At 40.5% G+C, this 22781-nt stretch overlaps 2 protein-coding genes across 2 annotated transcripts; both read left to right on the forward strand.

The window, feature by feature from the left end:
* The first annotated feature begins 1857 nt into the window (after window positions 1-1857).
* On the forward strand, window positions 1858-12682 carry CASP10 (caspase 10). The gene is made up of 10 exons (XM_054172756.1): window positions 1858-1966; window positions 3862-4201; window positions 4339-4438; window positions 4975-5107; window positions 5460-5548; window positions 6881-6917; window positions 7998-8086; window positions 9544-9655; window positions 10901-11405; window positions 11910-12682. Exons 2-10 carry the CDS (start codon window positions 3888-3890, stop codon window positions 12079-12081), a joined length of 1551 nt encoding a protein of 516 aa, XP_054028731.1. The 5' UTR covers window positions 1858-1966; window positions 3862-3887; the 3' UTR covers window positions 12082-12682.
* Window positions 12683-15530: 2848 nt separating this feature from the next.
* Window positions 15531-22535, forward strand: LOC104296667 (caspase-8-like). Its single transcript, XM_009896496.2, has 7 exons — window positions 15531-16141; window positions 16373-16475; window positions 17006-17141; window positions 18293-18381; window positions 19005-19116; window positions 20109-20598; window positions 21328-22535. Exons 1-7 carry the CDS (start codon window positions 15831-15833, stop codon window positions 21494-21496), a joined length of 1410 nt encoding a protein of 469 aa, XP_009894798.2. The 5' UTR covers window positions 15531-15830; the 3' UTR covers window positions 21497-22535.
* Window positions 22536-22781: the final 246 nt, after the last annotated feature.

Raw genomic sequence — 22781 nt, forward strand, 5'->3', positions numbered from 1 at the left:
CTCCCTGGACAACCCATTCCATTTGCATGCTAGCTCTAGAAAGTTCTATGCACAGTTGTGACCAGGAGTTTTTCCACAATTTAAAAAAATAATTCACTGGTATTGCAAATTTGTGCATTCCATACTTTTCTCTTTCCACTTCACAAGATATAGCAGTGGCTTCCTTCATATAAAAATACATGGAAACTTTTTAGTAGCTTTGAACTGGGAAATGCAGCCCAAATTTGTATATCAAATTCTGAGTACATGTGCTATTTTTGCTACTGTAATTCTATGTAAGCACGAGAGGAAAAACAGAAAATAATTCAGACATTTTTCTAAAAGCTCATTCTTCATGAGCACTACAGTGAAATTAGGAAATCAATTTCATCATGTTATAGGTGTGGAAACAAATTAGCATAGTGGGGTAGGACATCCTTTCAGTTTACTATTTTCTAAGAAAGGGCCAGTTGAACTGATTTTCTTCAACTAGTGATGTGTTTCTTTTGGCTTCAAAAATACTTAAGTCTTAAAATCACATTCATGTGTATTCCGTATGTTGAAGTAGAGAATTTGCTGCACTGCATGATAGGTAATAAAAATAATATTCATTTCTAACTCTGAAAATAATCAACTATCTGTCAATAAAATAAAGCTCCAGTATAATTTTGAAACTCTACCTTGCTTATGTTTTATGGAGTAAGAGAAGGGTGTATTTTGAATCTTAGAAGTTACTTCTTGGAGTGGCTGGTAAATGAAACAAAAGGTGAAACAAGTATGTTTTCTATGGTTGTAGAAATAAAACATGATTCCTAGTTATCATATGTGGTGATGATAAATGATGTGATATTAATAAATATGATGTCTTTCACAAATTAACTTCATTTTTCCCATTTCCCTTACTAGCTTTTTCATGTGATGAGCACTCCTGCTGCCCTAGACAACCAAAACCGGGGAGAATGGAACCAAGAGGAGGCAGAGAGATGTGGGGAAGACATATGAAAATTCCAAGCAGGATCAAAAAGGGGAACAGTAGGGAGAACCAAGAGACCAACTAGTGAAAAGACAGTTTGAGGAGAAATGCATCAATATTGGAAGGAGAAAGAAGAAAACAGGAGAAAAGGGAGAAAGGAACTATAATAGTGGCTTTCTGATTGCTGAAATAGAAATGTCTTGTACGTCTGTATGTGCTGTATATACAGAAGAGGGAAAATGGAATTAGCAGAATATAGCAAATGGTTTTCAGTGTCTCGGGTGTCTTTGCGGAAATGTTGAATGCCCCTGCTCAAGGCAGGCTCTGCTCCTCCTCCTGCTCTTGCTGCACTAGGTGTGTGGAGGAGACGGATGCGCATTAAAACGGCATTGAAACCGAGCACTACTGCCAACATTCCTGTCAGCGAAAAAAAATAAATGCCAAAACCGTTCGGGATTTCTTTGCGATGTAGCCTTCTTTAAAAGGGCCTAGCAGCGAAACCGAAAAATGTTCCTGGTCACTTCTATTTCGTCCTGGATGCGCTGTCGGTTTCCTTTTTCTGACTACCTAGTAAAGTTCTTGTCCGGGGAGGCGGTCAAGAGGCTCGAAAGCCCTGAGGCTGGGTGCGGGAGTGCCCCGGCTCGTGTTCAGCCGGAGGGGAAGGGAAACCCACGGCCATTCGGCTGTGCTCGGGCGCTGCTTCGTGAGAAGTCGCGCCCCGCTGGTAGCGGTGTCGCGCTCCGCGTACGTGCCCCCAGCGCCTCGCCTCGGATCGATTTGGTCCCACTTCCTGGTACAGAGGATGTCTTCTCCTTACATGGCCTGGGGGTGGCAGCGCGGCCATTCCCGGCTCTGGCCGAGTGCAAAGCTCCCCGCTCCTCCGCTGGGAGGAGCAGGGTCGTGACTCAGCACGTACGCACGCAACGGCGGGCCGAGAAATTAGCCGGGAAACGCTGTGCCCCGCCCATAGGGTAGCAGCCGGGAAACCGGACGGGGTCCGAATTCATGTGGGAGGTAAGGAGCGGGGACTGAAGTGGAGAGGAGACGAAGAAAGGCTTCAGCTTCCCATTCTGGAGCCTAACTCAATCACAGGAAGTTTCACCTCAACATAGGAAAAAACTTTTTTTGTTGTGAGCTGCCCACAGAGGTTGTGTAGTCCCCTTCTCGGGAGTGATTCAAAGCGCGCCTGGACGCCTTCCTGTGTGAGCTCCCTAAGTGGTTCTACTGTGCAAGGGGATTGGACTCGATCTCTGCGGGTTCCTACCAACCTCAGGCATTGTATGATTCCTTTCTTCCGGTGTTGTGCAGTTGCTTCCGGGCTACCCGGGGGGTTGGAGCCGACTACTTACCTTGCTTCTGGGACTATGGACTGAGCCTCAGCATTCCCTTGTGCTCCTTGTTTTTGCGTTATTGTTAAATCTTTCCGTCTGGCAGTGCCTCGGTCAATAAAACTTCAGAAGCAGTGCTGCGAGAAAGGGCCAGCCCAGCCGGCCCCCACACAGAGGTGGGAGGAGAGATTACAGACAGCAAGTGTAGCAGGTGTTGAGGGGTCTTGAGGGTATTGCAAACTCGAGCAGGAAATCTTTAGACTTGAAAAAGCTTTCCAAGAATGGCAGCAACACACACTTGGAAACTGTTTTAAAGGTAGATGAAAGAATTTGTGGTGGATCATGCTTCGGTTTGACTTGCTGCTGAAATGACTGTACACCTGATACACAGCTTGCCCCTGTTCTCTTGAAACAATGGTTTTTTTAAAACTAAGTTAGTTGAAATCATTGACCCTAAATTTGGAATGATCATAATTCAGTTTGAACCTGAATTGGTTATCTTGTTAGTTTAGGCAGAAATCAGTTTGGTCTGATTTATTCTGCTAAATTTAGTTGATAAAGCATCTAGGCAGGATATCAAAAGTAGTTTATAGCTAAATTATAATTACTGTGAAGTGATACAGTTTCTGTGTGTAGATAATTGGCTTAGATCTAAACCTTTTTGATAGCTATTTAATTGAACAGGATGTCACCCACATGGGATTTCATATGGGGACAGAAGGAAGGGGAAGAATAGTTACTGAGCTATGGGATAGTAAATTTTAATACAGGAAAAGAGGAATATGACCTTTCTCATATTATTATTTAGAGGATTTGTTTTTATTTTGCATCCCTAATTTTTAATTGTGTAGAAAGCTTTGCTCTTTCCAGCTGCTCCAAACAGAAGATTAAAGACCTGCCTGCCCATTTGAGCAGAAGATGCTTAAGCACTTTTTTACCTAGATAACCTTACCCAAGCAGAAAAGAGGTGCCTAGGTTACATGGAAGAAGTTGGTGTGGTGGAAGAACATACTATTACATGTTAGTTGGCATACAGGGGTGTTTATAGAGCTTTCCTGTGCCAAATGTGAAACACAGTCTAACACCCATCACTGGGAGTGGATGGGTGTTTCACAGCTTCAGCTTGGGTGTCTGGCTTGTAACAGAGAACACTGTTCTGCAACAGCCACACAAGAATGAACTCTCAGACTGTAGCTCAAGGAATGTGTATGAAGCATTATATTCTCTATGGAGAGTTGTAGTAAGTTACTGTAGGGACTCCCCACCTACAAACAATGGAGTGAAGCAAAGATCTGAACATGGAGAATGTTCAAAAGAACTTAAGGACCTCTTGAGGTGATTAACCTAGTTTTCTGCTCAGAGCAGGGCTAAATAAATGTACACAGGGTTGTTCAGAGATTTTGCCCAATCTGGCCTTTGTTTTAGTGTTATGCTGGGAAAAGGAAGCAAGTCTCAAATTTATTTAAAATGAAACTACATGATCTGCAGAGAATTCAGGGTTTCTAAACATCTGTTGAGGGAACTCTTACACAAACATTGTTGAAGATTCAAATGTTACTAGTATTCACTTTTCACTTTCAGGCAGAGAGACTGTTGATTCCAGCAATATGGAGGAGGATGTCAGCTTGAAGTTCCGTCAGCAGCTTCTGCTCATTGACCAAAATCTCGTGGCTGAAGATGTAGCAGCTTTAAAATTTTTCTGTACTGACTTGCTCCCCTCCAGAAAGCTAGAAAGCGTCAAGTCAGCTGTGGACATCTTTCAGCTTCTTATGGCTGAAGAATATCTGAATGAGGGAGATACTTTCCTACTAGCTGAACTCTTATACAGAATTAAATGTCACTCGTTGCTCAAGAAACTTGGTTATACCAAGGAGAAAGTAGAAGAATGTCTGCATGAGAAAGGGAGAGTATCTCCATACAGGTAAGCTTGCAGTGAGATTCTGTTTTCCACATTTCTGCCACCTGTGCCATACTGTTTCTGTTTCAAAATTCTTAGATTGCTTTTAGTTTCCACACTGTGTCCTGTTCTGCTTTTATCTCACTGATTCTCTGTTACAGGCAGATGCTGTATGAATTGTCAGAGAACATTACCAATGAGATGTTGAAGGAAATCATATTCCTGCTGCAAAGCCATCTTCCAAAGCGAAGGATAACTCTTGTACGTGTGGAGACAGCCAAATGTGGGAGGGAAGAAGAGAGGGAAATAGGAGGAAAAGCATGAAAAATATTTTACACAATAGGGCATAATCTGCAACTAGGCTAGTCAGTATTTATAGGGTTATCAAGGAGGGAGGAAGGAAGGAAGGAAGGAAGTGTGGAATTTTGTGCTTTATGCCAAGGTCAATCACTGATGGTCCATTATCTTGCATTAGATCATAAAAGGGTGACAAATCTTCAACCTGCTTGAGCCACATGCAAAGGAGATTAATGTCCCTAGGTCAATGGTTCTGTTCTATGGCAAGTAAACCTTCTCAAAGCCAAGAGTCATTAATATGTTAATAAGACCACAAAAAATAATAATGCAACCAGTAACTTTCTGTGGAGAAACATTTCCATCTCCCACAGTGATAGAAAATTGACTGGACCTTGTTGGTAGGAAGCAAAGCAGATAATGTGATTGTTTGAGACAGGGCTGAGGCAGGTTTTGGGTTCTAAGGAACAATAACTATTTTACTCTCTCCTTTTGGCTACCAGTCCACTCTGGATGTACTGATTTTATTGGAAAAGCAAGGTCTTGTGTCTGACAACAATGTACAGATGCTGGAGGACATCTGTATGGAAGTTTCACCCAATCTGGTGAAAACAGTCAACTGCTACAGGACAAAAGGTGAGAATTTCTGAGGCAGGGAGTGGGTTTGCTAAAATGCAGGAAGCACTAGAAAACTAGGTCTGTAAAACTGAACTTCAAAGTCCTATGTGTGCATTGCTGGAAGCAGAGCTAGAGTGGGATCACTCACCTTGACACATAATTTGTCTCTACTTTGTATTACTTCCTAGCTGAATTCCTGTAGGATCATGCTGGAATATTTGAGGCCACATAGGGCAGTTCAGCACATACAGGACAGACTGGGAAGCTGGAAATCCATTTATAGTTATGTAGCACATCTTAATTTCTCCATGAATAGTACTGAGATGATGACACTTTGCTTCTCTCATTTTGTCTTTTTCATTTTTCTTAGTGTCTCTGCCTCAGCAGGAGAGCACTTTTCCTGTCAAGGAATCTTCGCTGTCTCACAGTGGAGACATCAGAGTGTTTGCTTCCCCACTGGTACACTGGAATACATATTGCCTACTTGGGTTTTAATGGGTTTGGGGATTGTGAGTTTTTTCTTGCCTTTATTTTGAAACTGCATTGGGTGTGAGATTCTTTGCTAAATCTTCCTATTTGGTTTAGGAAGGAAACAAGCATACTTGTTCAGCATATTTGTACAGCTGCATATAGCATCAAATAATGGAAGCCAAAAATGCTACTGTTAGTTGTGTGCTGTTGGGGAAAAAAATCACATTAGGAAGAGGGATGAGTGAGAGGAAAAAGCTAGACAGGTGCCTCTAGAGAATGGATCAGTTAGTCGGTGCTGACTTTTTAAGTTTTAGCTGATCAGTACTGAACTGCCTCTAAAGGCTAAGACCATACGTTGATCAGTACAAACTGCTGCTGCTAAAAGAAGTAGTCCCAATTTCTCAATGGACCGGTCCTTGATTCATTAATCCCATCCTGCAGCTGTATGATGAATCAGACTGGGGAATTTACTAGGGCTATAACTGATCTCTTTTACTGGGGGGAAAAAAAGAGAGGAATAAAGAGAGTTTTAACTTAGTTCTGAATGAGGAAACCCAGTTATGTTTCTAAGGATACTTTCCAGAAGTGAAGTTTTAGTAGACAAGAGCTGAGGAAAATGAGCTACTTCGTATCATAAGGGTTTGTATTAGTGCTGCTTTGAGCTGTATTTACTCTATGTGTATAGAGGGATTGGGAAGACTTCATGCATAGCACTTGGCAAAGCCAAAAAAATGAATGTGATTTTATTAAGAAAACATAGATTTGAAAGAATTTAAGGAGGAAAAAAAAAGACTAAGAGACTATTTACATAATGCTGATTGTTACACTTGCTTTTTCTTTAAAATTATGAGACTTCTCCGTTATGAAACTTTCTGTGCTGTATTATAAACCCTTAGCACGTATTGCTAGAAGATGTCTCTTACTCAGGACTAGAATCACTAGTTATAATGATTTATACTCAATCAACTCTCCAAAAGAATTGATATGGCACTATGTTGGAACCTTTATTTTGTTTATAGTGATTGCCTACCCCTATAGTGAGAGGATAATCTCATTTGTAAGTGACAGAAAATTATTTCCTGTTTCCCATTATCCTTAAGAGAAACTATAGTAGTCTCCAACTCTGCAAGATTTGCTGTAAGCAAGCACGTCTCTTATAATTTCACAATTAAATACTTTGCTGACCTTAGGAGTTCAGTATTTTTCCTACTCACTATTCAAAGAGCTTTGTATTAAGCCTAGTTTGCTAAAATTACTATGAAGACATTGTGTGTAGTACTAATAATTTTTGACATGATATTCTTTCCAATTAATAAATAGGAGACCTCAATCAAATCTGCCAGTTCTTGTACCAATGGTAAGAATTTCTGAAGATATGCTTGAGTTTTGATGTTTAATGTTGCATTCCTTTACTTTTTCTGGGAAATTGCCAGCGTTTGGTTTAATGCAACACATTTACCTTGCTGCTTTCTTGGAAGGGTCTTTCTATTTCTGCACTAAAAAAAAAATGAAGAATTTCCTTTCTGATATAAAAAAAGGCAAGAGAAAAATGGCAAATCCTGTGTACTTTGTCAGTCATTTACCAGAAACTAACTAATGTGCTTTCTGAGAAGTGGCATAAGGGCTGGTCTGACTAGAAGTAAAATTATTATTTCTTTCCTGAAAACAAAATACAAGTTTTCTGTCTAAATATCCCAGGGAGGCCAAGAAGAGACAGTATGACTACAAAACTGAGACATTGATTTTTTGGTTGCAGGATTTTACCTCTGACTTCTCTTGCTGTAGGAGTGTTGCATGGTGGAGATGGATGTTTTGAAGAGTGTATGGTTTGTAGAAAATGAGGCAATAATCATTTTAAGGTATTCAGAAGGAGAAGTAGATAAAGCAGTAATAAATACAGTTATATTTTGTATGAGAACTGTGAAAAAATTCTGTGCAAGTAACAGTGGGTAGTGTTGCCTCCATCTTTGTGACTCCATGTCAGATTGACCAGTTGCAAAGTACAGCATTGCAACATTGATCAGCTCTTGTGCACTTCCAAGTTTTGTCAGTTGCAGCCCTGCTCTGAAAGTCACTCTGACTTATTTCTAAGCTGATTTCCAAATGAAAAAATTATTTGAATGTCTTGGGTAGAAACTGTCCTTGTATGATGGATATCTTTGTTCCACAATACTAATAGAAACCTTGCTTTTGTCATAAAATATATACATAATAGAAGTAGCTGGAGACACATTCAGAATGAATATGGCAATGCTATCTCGTATGGAGGAATTATTCCTTTGATTCAAACTGTATTTCAAATGCAAGAAGTGCAGTGTTGTATCTAACCTCCTTTTTGCTACATCCACAAATACTGAATTTCTCTTAATTTATCTTCTTAAAAAATATATGCTGGTTTGTTGTTTTGATTTTGTTTGATTTTTTTTGTTTTTCCTAGACAACAAAGCAGCTGATCTTACACAAGGCTTCTCTGGAATGAAACTGGAGCTGCCTGGAGGATTCAGCAATGTAGAAAATGAATCCAAGGTTTGAGACAATCTCTTAAATCCTTCTCTATAACACCTGGGTTTGTGAGGTGCTCATCCCAGCAATGACAGTTGTCATGCAAGGACATGTGAGATGTGTCTCATGAAGTTTTTTGAGTTGTCTGTTGAACTGAAACATTTCAGAGAATACTTTTACTGTGGAGGCCAGAAACTTAGCAATATTGAAAGATGTGGTCAAGACAGAACAGGCAATCTACACTAGTGTATCCGCTTATTCGCCTAGTACAGGCAAAATACGTGGTGTTTTCTTAAGTTGTGCATTTTGGAGAAGGCAATAGAATGTGCTAGACATAGAGACAGTCATAACTCCATAGTTCTCCTTGGGTATGGCTTAGAAAAATATTCAGGACATCTTGAAATTAAAAGTGATAGGGGGGTAGTATCCAAGGATGTTGCCAAAAGGATAAAAGAAAGCAAGTTTCTAGTAAGCTATTGCAGGCATTTAGCTATCTTCCTCAATAAACCAGCGGTCTTGGTATATGAGAAAAGGCCCCTTTAGTGAGATCTCTTCTTAGAAGCCTTATGTGCACTGTTTAACCTTGTACAGCAGTGTAGCTATTGAATTCTTCAGCTTTTTCTTTCTGAATGGTCATGGCTATTGAGGAAGTAAGTTGCTGCATGTATTTATTGTTATTTAATTTCTTGCAGCTCTGTACTATACTATATCTTTTCATCACCTGATGTTTGCAGTGCTGTAGGAAAAGCATTCTTTCTGCTTTTGAAGGAGCTTGGAATGCTGCCTTCATTTTATTGTAGTAATATGCATGAAAGCAGGTGTTTGTTTTCTTTCTAGTGAGCAGAAAGGAACTGGAGTGGTAGGAGTTTTTAATTTCAGCCAGACGCTGGACTTGAGATGGTACTTGAAGTTTTGGTGACTTTCACATATTTAGAACATTCTTTCTTAAGAGAGAGAGGTAACTTTTAAGTCTTGGTGAAACTGATCACGAGGCAGGTTTGTGCACTTCCAGAATCTGTTCTGCTTGCATCCCTTTCTAGCAGATCAGTATGAACCACTGGCTCCAGGTATTCATCACTACTCTTGAAAAAGAAACCTCAGATGTCTAACATCCCATAGTTTCACTGTGAACCCTCTGCCATCTGAAGTGAAAATATTGTTGTGACATTGGAAATGGCTGTAGACTTCTATTCCTATCACAAATTCAGATTGCACAGTTTGAGTGCTGATTCCTCCCCTTTACATACAGATGACCAACCTAGCTTGCTAAAGCGTTCCTCTACAATTTGATAGAATGGTGACAGAGTGTGCTTGAGACTTCACCCGTGTTATTCACACAAGGAAGCACCAAGGAGTTCCAGCTTTTCTGAAGTAACCCAGTCTTAGGTGCCTCTAAGTTTTGAATGACAAATTTGAGACATGTTAAGGAAATAAAAGTTGAATAAATTCATTGAGGCTGTTCTCTCCTCTCCTTTCTACAGAAGATGACAACCTACAAAATGGATGGGCCACACAGAGGATTTTGTCTTGTTATTAATAATGTCAACTTTGATGGATCTCTTCAGGAGAGGAAGGGTTCTTGCAAAGATGCTGGTGAGTTACTGAAGTGAGGTTTTTGGTGTATTAGTCTCTTTCCCCATGTGAGTTGATTGTCTAGTATTGTTCTATATTTTATTGTCTATATTTTAGGTAATATTGTTAAAGAGTAAAATGTTTGATATATCTTAAACTATGTCATTTGTGTATCTGAGGGAAGGATGGTTAAAGGAGGACTTGAGCTTCTGATGTAGTTGGATCATTCTTGAATAATTTTAAGAATCTTTTTTTATGTGGCCTTTACCTATAGCTATAATAAAGAACTAAACTAAACCATACAAAAATCTTAATCTGTTCATTCTGTTTATCTCTTCTGTATGAAACTAATAGTCAGAACTGCAACAGGAAAATAACCATGTGAGGAAGGTTTTGAAAGATCTAATCTGAAACTTGGAGAGGGATCCCTCCTGTTTTCAGATGTTACTTGTGAACTCACTGAAGTGCATCATTATCTGTTTAGACATGAGGAAAAATTTTCACCATGAGAAAAAACAACCTTTGGAATTACCTTCCCAGGGAAGTGGTAGAATCCCCAGTATTGAACGCTTTGAGATACAGCTGGACAGGGTGCTGGGCCATCTCATATTTAGAGAATCACAAAATATATTTGGTTGGAAGGGACCTTCAGGATCATCCAGGCTAGCCCTCCACCCAGCACTGAAGGGTCAACACTAAACCATGTCCCTAAACGCCCGGTCCACACATTGCTTAAACATGTCCAGGGATGGTGACTCCACCACTGCCCTGGGCAGACCATGCCAATGTTTGATAACCCTTTCAATGCAGAAATACTTCTTAATGTACCCATCCTAAACCTCTCCTGGTGCAGCTTCTATCCATCTCTGGTCCTGTTGTTTGCCACCAAGAAGAGGCTGGCCCCCTCCTCACTCCAGCCTCTTTTCAAGTAGTTGTAGAGAGCAATAATGTCTCCTCTCAGCCTCCTTTTCTCCAAACTGAACAACCCCAGCTCCCTCATCTGCTCTTTGCAGAACATGTGCTCCAGGCCCTTCACAAGCTTTTGGCCAATGCTCTTGACTAAAAAAACTCCAGCAACTCTTATTATTTGAGCTGATGCCATTTATTTTTATTCCAATTAACCTTCAGGTGATACTGGTATAAGGATGAATCTGCAGAAGTGTCAAGAGTATAAGGTTTTCCCAGTTCAGATTAGTTTGCACGGTGACTTCACACAGTGGTTTTCTACTGCCTCAATTTATCCTTTTACCTTTCATTTGTTTACAGAGGAACTGAAGCGAGTGTTCACATGGCTTGGTCTGGATGTGAGGACTTACAAAGACCAGACAGCTCAGCAGATTATGAATCTCATGCAAACTTGGCAGCACTTCCCAGATCATAAAGACAGAGACTGTTTTATATGTTGTATTCTGTCTCACGGAGAATCAGGAGCAGTTTATGGGAAAGACGAGGAACTTGTGTCAATCCGCACGATCATGTCCTACTTCACTGCCAGACAGTGTCCACAACTGGCTGAAAAACCTAAGCTCTTCTTTATCCAAGCTTGCCAAGGTAAAGCCGTACAGTGTCCAGTCTATGTTGAACCTGATGCACGAGTTCCTGGCTTGTCTTTCATGCAGCACAGCGTATCTCCTTCTGAAAGTATTCCTGAAGAGGCTGATTTCCTCCTAGGCATGGCCACTATTGATGGATATGTCTCCTTCCGGCATGTTCAACAGGGTACTTGGTATATTCAGGCCCTGTGCAGCAAGCTACAGTTGTTAGTACCAAGGTAAGTACTTTGTCTAGCTCTTCCATGGAGAAAATTGGAGGAAATTATCTTTGTTGTTTTTTTCTCTAAAGGCAAGTTCCCATAGGAACACCAACCCACGTTCTGAGGTGGACAAAATTAGTAAAACCGATGATTCGCTTGCTTGCCGATGATGAATTCGCATGAACGCTGCTAGTACTGCAGAGAGAATCTGGAGATTGTAAAGTTTATTGCATAAAAGTAAAAGAAAAATTAACCCTCCGATCTCTAAGGCAGAACTGTTTGTTTATGAAGTAGATATAGGTAAAAATATTTTATTCCATTTCTTATTTACCAATTGAATCAAGCAGTAAGAAAAGCCATTTTTAATATGACTCAGATGAGAAGAAAAGAGGATACATTTGGAGAAAAGGATGTGGTTTAAATGTTTATACTGTATTTTCTAGATGATCTAGGAGGTGTTAAATGGAGTACCATCTGCTCACTTAACAAGTCGTGCTTTTATTTTTGCTCTCCTGGCCATAGGGGTGAAGATATTTTGTCAATTCTTACAGAAGTTAATGAAGATGTGGGCAGACGTGTTGATCGCTTGGGGACAAAGAAGCAGATGCCCCAACCAGCATATACCTTAAGAAGAAAATTTATATTCCCAATACCTAAAGACCCTCCTCCTTCACAGCAACATGGAGGCTTTTAAATATACATCCTTTTAGCAGCATCTCATTTAAATGCAATTCACCACGCTACCTGTTTTAAGGCAGTTACCCAGAATCCTGAAGAACTGTTATCTTCAGGGCAAGGCCTCGTGAATTTTCTGCCAAATCAACTGTGAAACTGGAGGAGACAATGAAAACAATTAATGTGCCATCTATTCACATGTGAACTGTAATTTCAACATCACTTCTGGGAAGAAAAATTAGGGTAGAGGATTTGCATCCTATGAGATGCAGCATTCAGCAGTCTGTATGTATAGATTTATCAGATTGATTAACTTTGTTAAGCATTACATTGTCTCACTGTCATTTCTTGTTTTAAAATCTAAAATGCAGACACAGAAGCTCAAAACAAGGAGACCTCTTTCTTATAACAGCATTTTATGAGTTAACTGAAATAACATCATGTTGTTTTGTTATGAGCTTTTGCTGTATATGTCTGGGTGCTTCCTGTTTGTTACTGCATTAAATTCGTACCACTTTTAAAGAGCTTGATGAGAGAAAAATTATGTGCTGGTGTAAGGCTCATCCTTGTTTCTGACTGGCCCCTGCACTTTGTTGTGCTGCATGAATCAGTGTGGTTTTAAGTACCTTAGAGTTTAAGTTGAAGTGAAACTTAGTGTCTTTCAGCAAAACACTGCTGGCCATAATTTCACAGGGTATTGTCAAGTATTGTTGGGAGTGTTCAAGGCCAGGTTGGATGAAGCCTTGAGCAGCCGAGTCTAGTTGAGAAGCGTCTTTGCTCATGGTGGGGAGGTTGGAGTAGACGGTCTCTAAGGTCCCTTAACAACCTAAGCTATTCTATGATTCTTTCCCAGCTTTTGACAAGGGAAGTTTTTCATCATATGCATTGAGAGCAGCCATTATGGTCAGTTTTCATCACGATGAATTGATAGTTGTGTTTTCCATCACATTTTGAGTCTTCTGAGTTAGTACAGCTGCCACACTTGAAGTCAGTTCTGTGCCATGGACAGGAAATGTTTTGTCTGTTAGAATATATAACGTGCTGTAACAGCATCATGCAGTTTCCAGTTGATGTTTGGACTTGGTGCACTGGTTTTGTATGTTTAAGTAACAATTTAGTTTTTATCAATGCAGAGTAAACACTGGCAACAATTTTGACCTTAAGCAGTGGGATCTTATTTCAATTCTTAAATCATGTTATGTTTATTTCTCCATAAAGACTTCTGCCTGGGTAATCTCCAGTTAAATCATAGGCAGGTAAAGGCAGTCAGAAGAGTCTAAGGTGATATCCACCTTGAGTACCCTGGAGAGAGGGATCTGCACTTGTGAAGTATAAAAGGCTAGTAAAGTCTTCTTTGCTCATCATAAGTTCTTTTCAAACACATTTTGTACTGCCATGATTTATACCAACTATTCAGTGCAAGTATTTTGCCCATGTGGCATCCTGGTTTGTATTAGAAACACTCTGGCCAGCAGGAACAGGGAGGTGATCATCTCCCCGTACTCAGCACTGGTGAAGCCACACTTTGAGTATTGTGTTCAGTTCTGCATCCCTCATTATGGGAAGGATACTGAGGAGCTGGAGCATGTCCAAAGAAGGGCAGTCAGGCTCATGAAGGGCCTGGAGAGCATGAGCTACAAGGAGCAGCTGAGGGAGCTGGGGTTGTTCAGTATAGAGAGGAGGCTGAGGGGAGACCTTACTGCTCTCTACAACTACCTGAAAGGAAGCTGGAGGAGGGGGCAGCTTCTTCTCCTTGATGGCAAGAGACAGGACTAGAGGAAATGGCTACAAGCTGCACCAGGACAGGTTCAGGCTGGATATTAGGAAATATTTCTTCACTGGGATGATTATCAAACATTGGAATGGCCTGCTCAGGGCAGTGGTAAAGTTGCTGTCCCTGGGGATGTTCAAATGGTGTGTGGACCTGGCACTTGGGGACATGGTTTAGTGTTGACCCTCCAGTGCTGGGTCAAGGATTGGACTGGATGCTCTTTGAGGTCTCTTCCAGCCAGATACAGTCTGTGATCCCCTGTGTGCTGAGGATTGTATTTAGATGGCTGCACACTGTGATACTTGGGTGCATGCAGTAGTAGTCTGTCAGCACAAGCCCCAAAGCTGGGTAGGCCCAGCACTATAACCACAGCTGCCACTCAGTAAGATTCAGTAAGGTCGTTTCTTCGTCATGTCCAGTGACATATTGTGAGATAGCAGTTTGAAAGTCCTGTGGGGTGTGTTTTATATTCATCTTTTCTTGCTGTCCACACTGTATGCCTTCAGTGTTTCTCCAGTAATACAGAGCTGTGCCAGAAAGAAATCAGCCTAAAACTAACAAAATTGTTGATTTCTGTCGAGGCTTTCTGGTGGCATACAGAAGCATACGCACGTGCACTCCACCGACAAAACTAAAGAAGGGCTCTAACTTGTGCAACTGTTGTTTAGACAGATTTAAGTTGGAACCATTGGGGAACTTTGGATCTTGGGAAGATGATCTTCAGTGGAGTTTGAAACATCCACAAATGTCTGGTATCCTACCCCTCCTGAAAGCTTTTGTGCAGGAGCTGTGCATCCTGCTTTGTCAGTAGAGGCCACAGTCACAACAGTTGCCTTGGCGTCAGTTGCCTCAGCATTTTCAATTTCTCAAGACTAGCTTCTCTGGGAGAGATTCATTTTTGGCAAGTAATAGATTGGGATGAGTCTAGAGGAAGACAGAGGGACAAAATCAGTGTGCAGGGGAGCTGAGGGAGATTGGAGAGATAGTAAGCTAACAAAAGCACAGGAATGTTTTGGGGAAGGGTGAGAGTTAAAAATAAGAAGTGAAACAGTAAAGGCAATGAGGAAGAACAGTGCTAGGAGGCGTTGTCCTTGAAACTGCTGCATGATGGGACATGCCCTTATCTGGCAAGAGCAGATTGGGGATTGGTCTTGTCCACAAGCATTTGCCACACAGTGCAGACGTCATACTTCCTCTTTCAAACTGCAACTGAAGTCTTGATTCAGTTAAAATACAGGGAGAAATGCAGGGAGAAAGACGCTAAAATACAGGATGGAGGCAGAACCATTTTGTACCTGAGGATCAGATCTTGTACCTCTGTGCTGCTCACAGTCTTTGGATAAAAGGACAACTCCTGGCAATGAGATAAGTCACACACATTTTCTGAACTGTTACTAATGTGTGACTTTTGGGAGGAATTTGGATGTCTCATTCTATCAAAGGGTATGTTGTAATTTTGAGTTTATAAAGGTAGGTAGGTTGAAATCAATTATTCATTGTTTTAATTGCAAAATTTGTAACAAATTTCAGCCCTCCTAACCGTCTTCCTTCACAATGCTGACGGCACAAGCTTCAGAAAGTCTGGTATTGTACTGAGTGCTGATCATGTGTTTCCTGCTGCAAGGAAGATACTGAGCATTAAAGCTATGAGAGCAAGACAGTCTGTCACTACTGAAGTAGTTTTGTATTTACTTTGGGCTAGTCTACTTGATGTTGTACCTTTTATAATTGTGTTTACAGGATGACAGGATGTTAGGGGTTGAAAGGGACCTCTGGAGATCGAGTCTACCTCCCCTGCCAGAGCAGGACCATACCTGAGAAACACCCCCCCACCAGCTGCTTTCCAGATAGCCTTTACTGAGCACAACTTTTTTTACCTACAGAGAAGTAAGGTCTGCTCAAGTGCTCCGTGTCTTGTTCTACAGGAAACATGCATTACTGTTGCTTACAAATTAAATCAACTTGTGTTTATGTTTAGATCCAAATCCTGATGTGAAATGAGTACAGACTTGCAGAAACTCCTTTTTGACATTTCTGAGGCTTTGGGCACAACTGAACTGGCATCTCTGAAGTTCCTCAGCCTGGAGTATGTCCCTATGAGGAAGCTGGAAGCCATCCAGAATGCACAGGACTTTTTCGAAGCGCTGCGGGAGAAAGGCATGATCGAGGTGGGAAACCTATTCTTCCTGAAGGAGCTGCTCTACCGAATCAGTCGGATTGACCTCCTGGCTGCCCACCTGGGCTCCAGCCGTGAGGAGATGGAGAGAGAGCTGAAGATCCCAGGCAGGGCACAGGTGTCAGCCTACAGGTAAGCACAAAAGTTGTAAACCTTTGCATGCAAAATGTACACCAGTTCTGTTGTGTGCTGTCTTGTTTTCTGTCTGCACTGTTGTCTTATGAATATCACAGCATAATTAAGTTTGCTACAGCATGACTGCCAGCCATTGCCAATTTCACATTTTTGCAGTTCAAATGTGTAATTGTAGCATATACTTCTCTTAACTTTCTTCATCAGTTTTTCTCTATTCTTTGTTGCCAGGCAACTGCTATATGGAATTGCAGAGGACTTGACTCAAAAAGATGTCCAGAGCGTGAAGTACCTGCTCCAAGAACAAATACCAAAGAGCAAGCTCCAGGATAATGTACGCAAAGTGATCTCCATAAGTTTCTTCCAAGGCTAGTTCCGAGTCTGCTAGTTCTTGTAAGAAGTGAGGAAAGAGAGAACAGTCTACTCTCACTAGACTCTGTTGAAAGAATTGTGGTATTAGCTGATAGCTGCTGTTTGGAGGAATGGATCTCTTTTTTCTTTTTTTTCCTCACTCTCTTTTCTTTGTCCTTTTTTGCTCTCCTGTTCCTGTTTTCTTCTTGTAAAATCCATCACGCTCTTTGATCTTGTTATCCATGTCAGTGCTTTGCACTGCTGAGACAAAGCAGGATAACCTAGCCATAAGCATCTTCCAGTGATCATGTCTTAAGCTTAGTAATGTGTTTCTTCATTTGTGTTGCATTCTGATCTTTGTTTTAATGAGGTTTGGAGGAAAAAGAAACTGATCTTTAGCTGTTCAGTGTCTGGGAGTGAGAATCTTGTCTTCTGTTTTGTCCAGAAATGCCTGATACTGCAGTTATTGCAGGTCACTGTATGAGTTTGAGTTACATATTTTTGTTTCACCAGTCAATGTTGAAGGTGTTACTGGAAATGGAAAGAAATGGGATAATTAACGAAGATGACCTGACAATGCTGAAAGATATATTAAAGGGATTTAGAGCTGACATAAAGAAAAAAATTGATACCTATGAAGAAAAAAAAGGTAAATTATTTAATTTGCTGTTTAAGAATAGAGCTGGGTTTTTTTTGTGGCTCCAACCTTGGCAACTTAGGAGTCCAGAGATAAGAGACCTTACAGTATCCTGGGATAGGCAGAACAGCTCTTGGTATCTGTGGTTTCTGAAGTTTCCTGCTGCTTCATTATCACACCATACTTTAGGATGTATCTCTTTGAAGTACATTTGTACTTTGTAAATGGTACCCTTTGCCTTAAATGCAATTTTTCTCTTCAGGAAATAGTGCAGTACTGGTTTTGAACTAGCACAGCTTTTCAGTCAATCAGAGACTGAAGTGACAATTGCCTTCTGGAAATTTGTACTGGGAGATTGTCAGTAATGCTTTCTGTTAGCCAGGCTGTTTGCTCTCAGTTAAAGAAAATGTCCCTGGAGGCCAGGTACTTGGCTAAAGCATAGCCATTAGCTTTCTGGACTGCAGTATTTCTGGGCTGTCGCAGCTGAGGTGGTGACTTCTGACACCACAGCTGGGCCTTACTCTTGGGGAAACATGGTATGTCAACCAGCAACAACTAAGACCTATTAAATTTTTCCCCAGAACCTCCTTTTGGACATGTGTTTCCTTAGACACATCTCTACAGCCTGTGCAGTTCCCTGTAGAGATACTGACTAGTTTCTCCAGTGTGTCTTTGTGCTGCTGATCTGTGCTGATGTTCCTAAAAGAGCAGAAGAAAATTGCCAAAGGTGGCTAATGTAAGCAAGCAAGGGGAATGGCTTTTTAGTAGTATTGTTGTTTTGTCACTCTTGGTAATAAGAAGAGCATGTCTTATAGATCTTGTTGCCTTGACATTTCTATTTAAACACACTCATCCCATAGTGGAGATGCTAGTGAATGGCTTCCCTGGGGTGACTACTCACAATTGGACTTTTATTACCTGGATTTTGCTGCTGATAAAAGAGCAGAAAAGAATTGGAGCACCGGTATACACAGCTTCAGTAGCCAACTGTCTGTGAAACTGGGAATCCTGCTTGGCCTAGCTCTACAAAATAATGGTATCTCAGTGATGTGAAAGCCACCTTCCACTTACTCCTTGCACAAGTTTTCTGAGTGTTGAAATAGGCATAGCGGAAGATTTATCTTTGTAGTCCTAACATTTTCTGTTTATCATTTTTGTCTTAGAAAATTATTCTAAGAAAAAACTCCACTACCCAGTGTCTGTGTCAGTACATCCAGCAGGACAAGGAGCAGAGGGGGAGACACCACACCTGGTGAGAAATTCCTCAAGACTACCTTTAAAGTATTTGTTCAGCTCCTTGGAGGGATAGATTCTTAAGACTTAGCAGGTGGAAGAGCTGAAAGGGAGGGGTTCTGTCTTTATATGTAAGCCTTTAAACAATTCTTACTTTCAACACAAAACCAAGCCTGGCTGTCAGCAACTCTTTAGGCAAGAAATGAAAGAGTAGCTGTTGCATGAAGAAAAGCAATCTTAACAATAAAGAAGACTGGGATACCAAAGTTCTAGCCAGGATACTCCTGGACTAATGTGAAGGGAAAACCAAAATCTGCTACCTCACTTGAAGCCCATAGGACTCTCAGAGGGAATGGTGGGGTGCAGGAACATTATTGTCTGTACATGCAAATTTTTGTTGCTGGCTACTTGCTTTCTCCCATGACAAAATCGTATCCTAACCACAGAGAGAGGGGAGGAGTAACTCAGGGAGGCAAAGCAGATTCCTATTCCCTGTAGCTATGTCAGACTTTTCCTTTCTTGTGTCTTTGCCCTCATGGGTTTTTTTGTGCTTGGTGGTGGAGGACCAACAATATGTGTATAGCAGATTTCTCTTATGGATGCTTGGCACTGCTTTCTTAACTGTTTTCTTCATTTCTACAGCTTGTGGAATCATATAAAATGAAAAATAACCCACATGGTTACTGTGTGATTCTTAACAACTACAATTTTAGAAATCCAGATGAATCTAGAGAAGGAACAGTGAAAGATGGAGGTAAATCTATTTTTTTTAATCCAAATACTGATTTGTTTTGCTTTCTGATAATTTTCTGAAAGAATTATCTTTTGTGTGAGGAAGAATTATGTCCACTGAGCTCCTCTGTAATGACAGTCACTGTAGAAATTTGAAATATACTACTTCCAACAGTTTAGCTGATGCCTTAAAGAAGGAACCATTTTCTCTTCTAAGCAAAAGGAATAGTTGGTCATATGTCCCAAATAATGAGGGAGGAATTACTCTTCCGCTTTTTCACTTTTTGATTGGTTTTCATTCTTAACTGTCATGGAGTAATATTTTTAAGTCCTTAAATTCTTTTTAATGCTCAAGTACATGCTACTGGTTTATAATTGTTCTTAACTCCTGTCTTTCTGCAAGAGTAACTTTAAACTTTTTATCTAAAACATGTAGAACCTGTCTTCTGAAAGCAGGCATAAGAGGTATTTTAACTGAATCCAGCCTGTCTACAGGCTGCTTACTCCCCAGCACAGCAACAAAGTCAACATTTACTGAGAAGTTAGCATAGCATTTGTTAGCTGGCTACCCTGCCTTCTTTCTTCTTGCATCGATCATTCTCACACAATGAGGGAACTACTTAATTTAAGAGTGGCAGAATTTGTCATTCTAAAGAGAGACCTCTTATTTCCTAGTGGTGTTCTTAAGCATCTGAGATTACTATGCAATGCACAGATAAAACTTGGTTTAACACAGTAAGCCTCACTAATTTGTACCAATTAATCAGTCTGAAACTTGGTTTGGTTTTACACAGCTTGATGCTTGACCCAGTTTTATTTAAAAAACAAACAAACAACAAATTAGTCATTTGAGATTTTCTAACTAGATTTGGCTGGCAAAAAGTCAGACAGGTGAGTTTATTGGTGGGATCTGAACACTTATGCTACTATCTGACATACCACACAGACACTAAGGTTTCAGCAGCATCTCTGTCACTATTTATAACAGGTGCCTTCTGACTTTTTTTTTTCCAGAGGCTGTAAAGAGAGTCTTTAAGTGGCTTCAGTTTGAGACAGTTGAGTACATGGATCTAGAAGCAAACCAAATGTATGCAAAAGTTAAAGAATACAGCAAAAAAGATCATAGTAACATGGACTGTTTTGTTTGCTTCATTTTTTCCCATGGTGAAAAAGACAAAATAAAAGGTGTTGATAATGAGCTGGTTAATATTAAAGATTTACTTTCCTGCTTCAGTGGATCTAATTGTCCTTCTCTTGCTGGCAAACCCAAGCTGTTTTTCATCCAGGCTTGCCAAGGTTTTGTAGGCCATCCAGCTGTCATAGTAAAAGAAGACTTTTCTGGCCATTTTGAGACTGATGCTACCCCTCAGATTTCAATTCCTGATCAGGCTGATATTCTTGTTGGCATGGCTACAGTGGAAGACTACGAGTGCTACCGCTGTACAGAAACTGGCAGCATTTACATTCAGTGCCTCTGTGAGAAGATGGAGCTGCTTTGCCCACTGTAAGTGCTATTTTTAATCCATGTACCATACTTAGGGATGTTGGGCTGAGACATCATTGGTTTGCATTTGTGCTGTATAATGCTTTTTCATCTGCAGGACAGTGCAAAACAATAGTTAACTCTGGTACTGGGCATTATTTTCATACAGATGAACTAAAGTACAAGTGAATTCCCCTAGTTTGCTTGTGACAGAACCAGGGATCTAATGCTGGAGCATTACATCTACATGAGCATATGTATGTGTGTGCATGGGTTTTAATATTTTTTGACTCATGATTATTTTTTTTTCAAGTGACACCTAATGAGAGGAAAATTTGATGAGAGATTGCACAGACAAAAAAACCCAAAACCAAACCAGTGTTCTTTACTCACAATTTTCATTGTTGCCTCCTTCCCGTCCCCATTCTAAACTCGATTTAGAAAATAGAACTCCCCTTGAGACATCACTTTCTCATCCATGGGGAGTGCTTCATTTTCATGTGCTCTAATGCCTGTAACCAAAGAGGAGGAATACATTTGCTGGTAAACATACATGGAGGTTGTTTTTATTCCCCTAAACATGCTGAATTCTGTGTTTGCACAACAGACTGTGCCTATGAAAAGCAGAGGGAGAGGAAGATACTAGCCTTCCTTGAGATACCACTTTACCAGAGCAAACATAGCTCAGATTCTTGGCCTCAATGCAAGTACCATGTATGTCAATGTAATTCTATTTCATTTTTATTCAAGCTCCAAGGATCTCATAACCATCCTGACTGAAGTGAACAAGGAAGTGGGAAGAAGAGTAATAAAACAAAAGAAGCAGATGCCAAAGATAACGTCAACTCTACGGAAGCAATTGATCTTTCCAATTCCACAATGTCCATCAACTGAAAAACAGGAAAATACACTCAGTTAGGGGTTAGAATGGGCTTACACAGGAAAGAGAATTTTCACGAGAAATTGTTTGAATCTGTGTATTAACAAACCGCTTCTTCAAGGGGCTGTGGGACATAAATTTTCAAATTTCCATGTTTAATCTGTAGCAGTCTGGTAAGGCCATGGAGGAGTAGAGACCTGACATTCTGTCCTGCAGAAGCAGTGGAATCTGCACAGTCTGAATTACAGGTGAGGAAATACTTGTAAGTAAGAAGGAAATACTTGTATGATTTTTAAGAGTTACTGGAAATGGTAATGGAAGTCCCATTTCTGAGTTAGAAGTCCCTGATATATGAAGAAAAGAATGGATGGATTCAGAATGTTAGATCCCTTCCCAGGGAGGGTGTATAAGATTATAATTGATTTACTCAGAGGTGAATTGTTTGCTGTCTCTGGAAGACACATAATTTTTCTTGAAAAATAATGTCCCTGTCAAGAAGAATGAAGAAAAAGATGATCATGGTAATAAAAGTTTGGTTCTTTTTCTCCAGATGTGTTTCTTTGCATCATAGTGTCAATTTACTTGGCTAAACAATACTGCTGTTTATATTTTTTTAATAGTAAAGAGTTGTAATTGTGTTTTGTTCTTAGAGCTCTTAAGGGACAGTCAGGTTTAAATTGTTGTTGACCACTGGTAGGAAGGTTAACTCCATTAGATCCACTACTCCAAGGTGCCTTCTTCTGGCAACTGACATTAGCTCTTGTGGACTCTAGGTTTTGCTTTAATAAATACTCTCTTGGTTTTCACACCACCTTTGTTTGTGGCGAGTTCCTCTTTTGGAGGAGCTGACTGAGAGTCAGTCAGCATGACAAACACTTCAGCAAAAGTTACTTTGCTCTCATTGATGTATTCATTGGCAGCCACCTGTGTGGTAGCATAGTGTTCTCCCTTCATTAGCAGCTGCAGAGATGGTAGGAAGGACTAAGTTTAAGTTCAGGACTAATGATAATGGCAGTTGATGCCAGTGAGGCTGTTGTTACCTTGCATCCTCAGCAACGTCTAGGTGGTGTGTGGCATTCTTGCAGCTGCAGTCCTCCTAAGTTTGTAACAAGATAAGGATAGATTTCAGAGACCTTATAAGCTACCCTTTCTTGAGTTTGCCTTTTTTGGAAAAGCCTCACAAGGGTGAAGGCCAGTGGTGTCACAAGATCTTTTATGTTTGCAATAAAGTGGCAATGAATTGTGAGTGCCCTTAGAGAGATGTGATTGCATCAAAAGCACAGGCACGAGTAGGTGCATTTTTTTCAAGAATGGATTCAAGAAT

Source organism: Dryobates pubescens, chromosome 2 (genome assembly GCF_014839835.1).
Source record: "Dryobates pubescens isolate bDryPub1 chromosome 2, bDryPub1.pri, whole genome shotgun sequence".
Classification (NCBI taxonomy): domain Eukaryota; kingdom Metazoa; phylum Chordata; class Aves; order Piciformes; family Picidae; genus Dryobates; species Dryobates pubescens.

Excerpts from the sequence above, each read along its gene's own strand:
- CASP10 (XM_054172756.1), top strand. The coding sequence starts at position 3,888 with ATGGAGGAGGATGTCAGCTTGAAGTTCCGTCAGCAGCTTCTGCTCATT. Across the intron at positions 9,656-10,900 it reads GGGTTCTTGCAAAGATGCTG|AGGAACTGAAGCGAGTGTTC; the intron begins GTGAGTTACTGA and ends ATTTGTTTACAG. Across the intron at positions 11,406-11,909 it reads CTACAGTTGTTAGTACCAAG|GGGTGAAGATATTTTGTCAA; the intron begins GTAAGTACTTTG and ends TCCTGGCCATAG.
- LOC104296667 (XM_009896496.2), top strand. The coding sequence starts at position 15,831 with ATGAGTACAGACTTGCAGAAACTCCTTTTTGACATTTCTGAGGCTTTG. Across the intron at positions 16,476-17,005 it reads AGAGCAAGCTCCAGGATAAT|TCAATGTTGAAGGTGTTACT; the intron begins GTACGCAAAGTG and ends TTGTTTCACCAG. Across the intron at positions 18,382-19,004 it reads AGGGGGAGACACCACACCTG|CTTGTGGAATCATATAAAAT; the intron begins GTGAGAAATTCC and ends TCATTTCTACAG.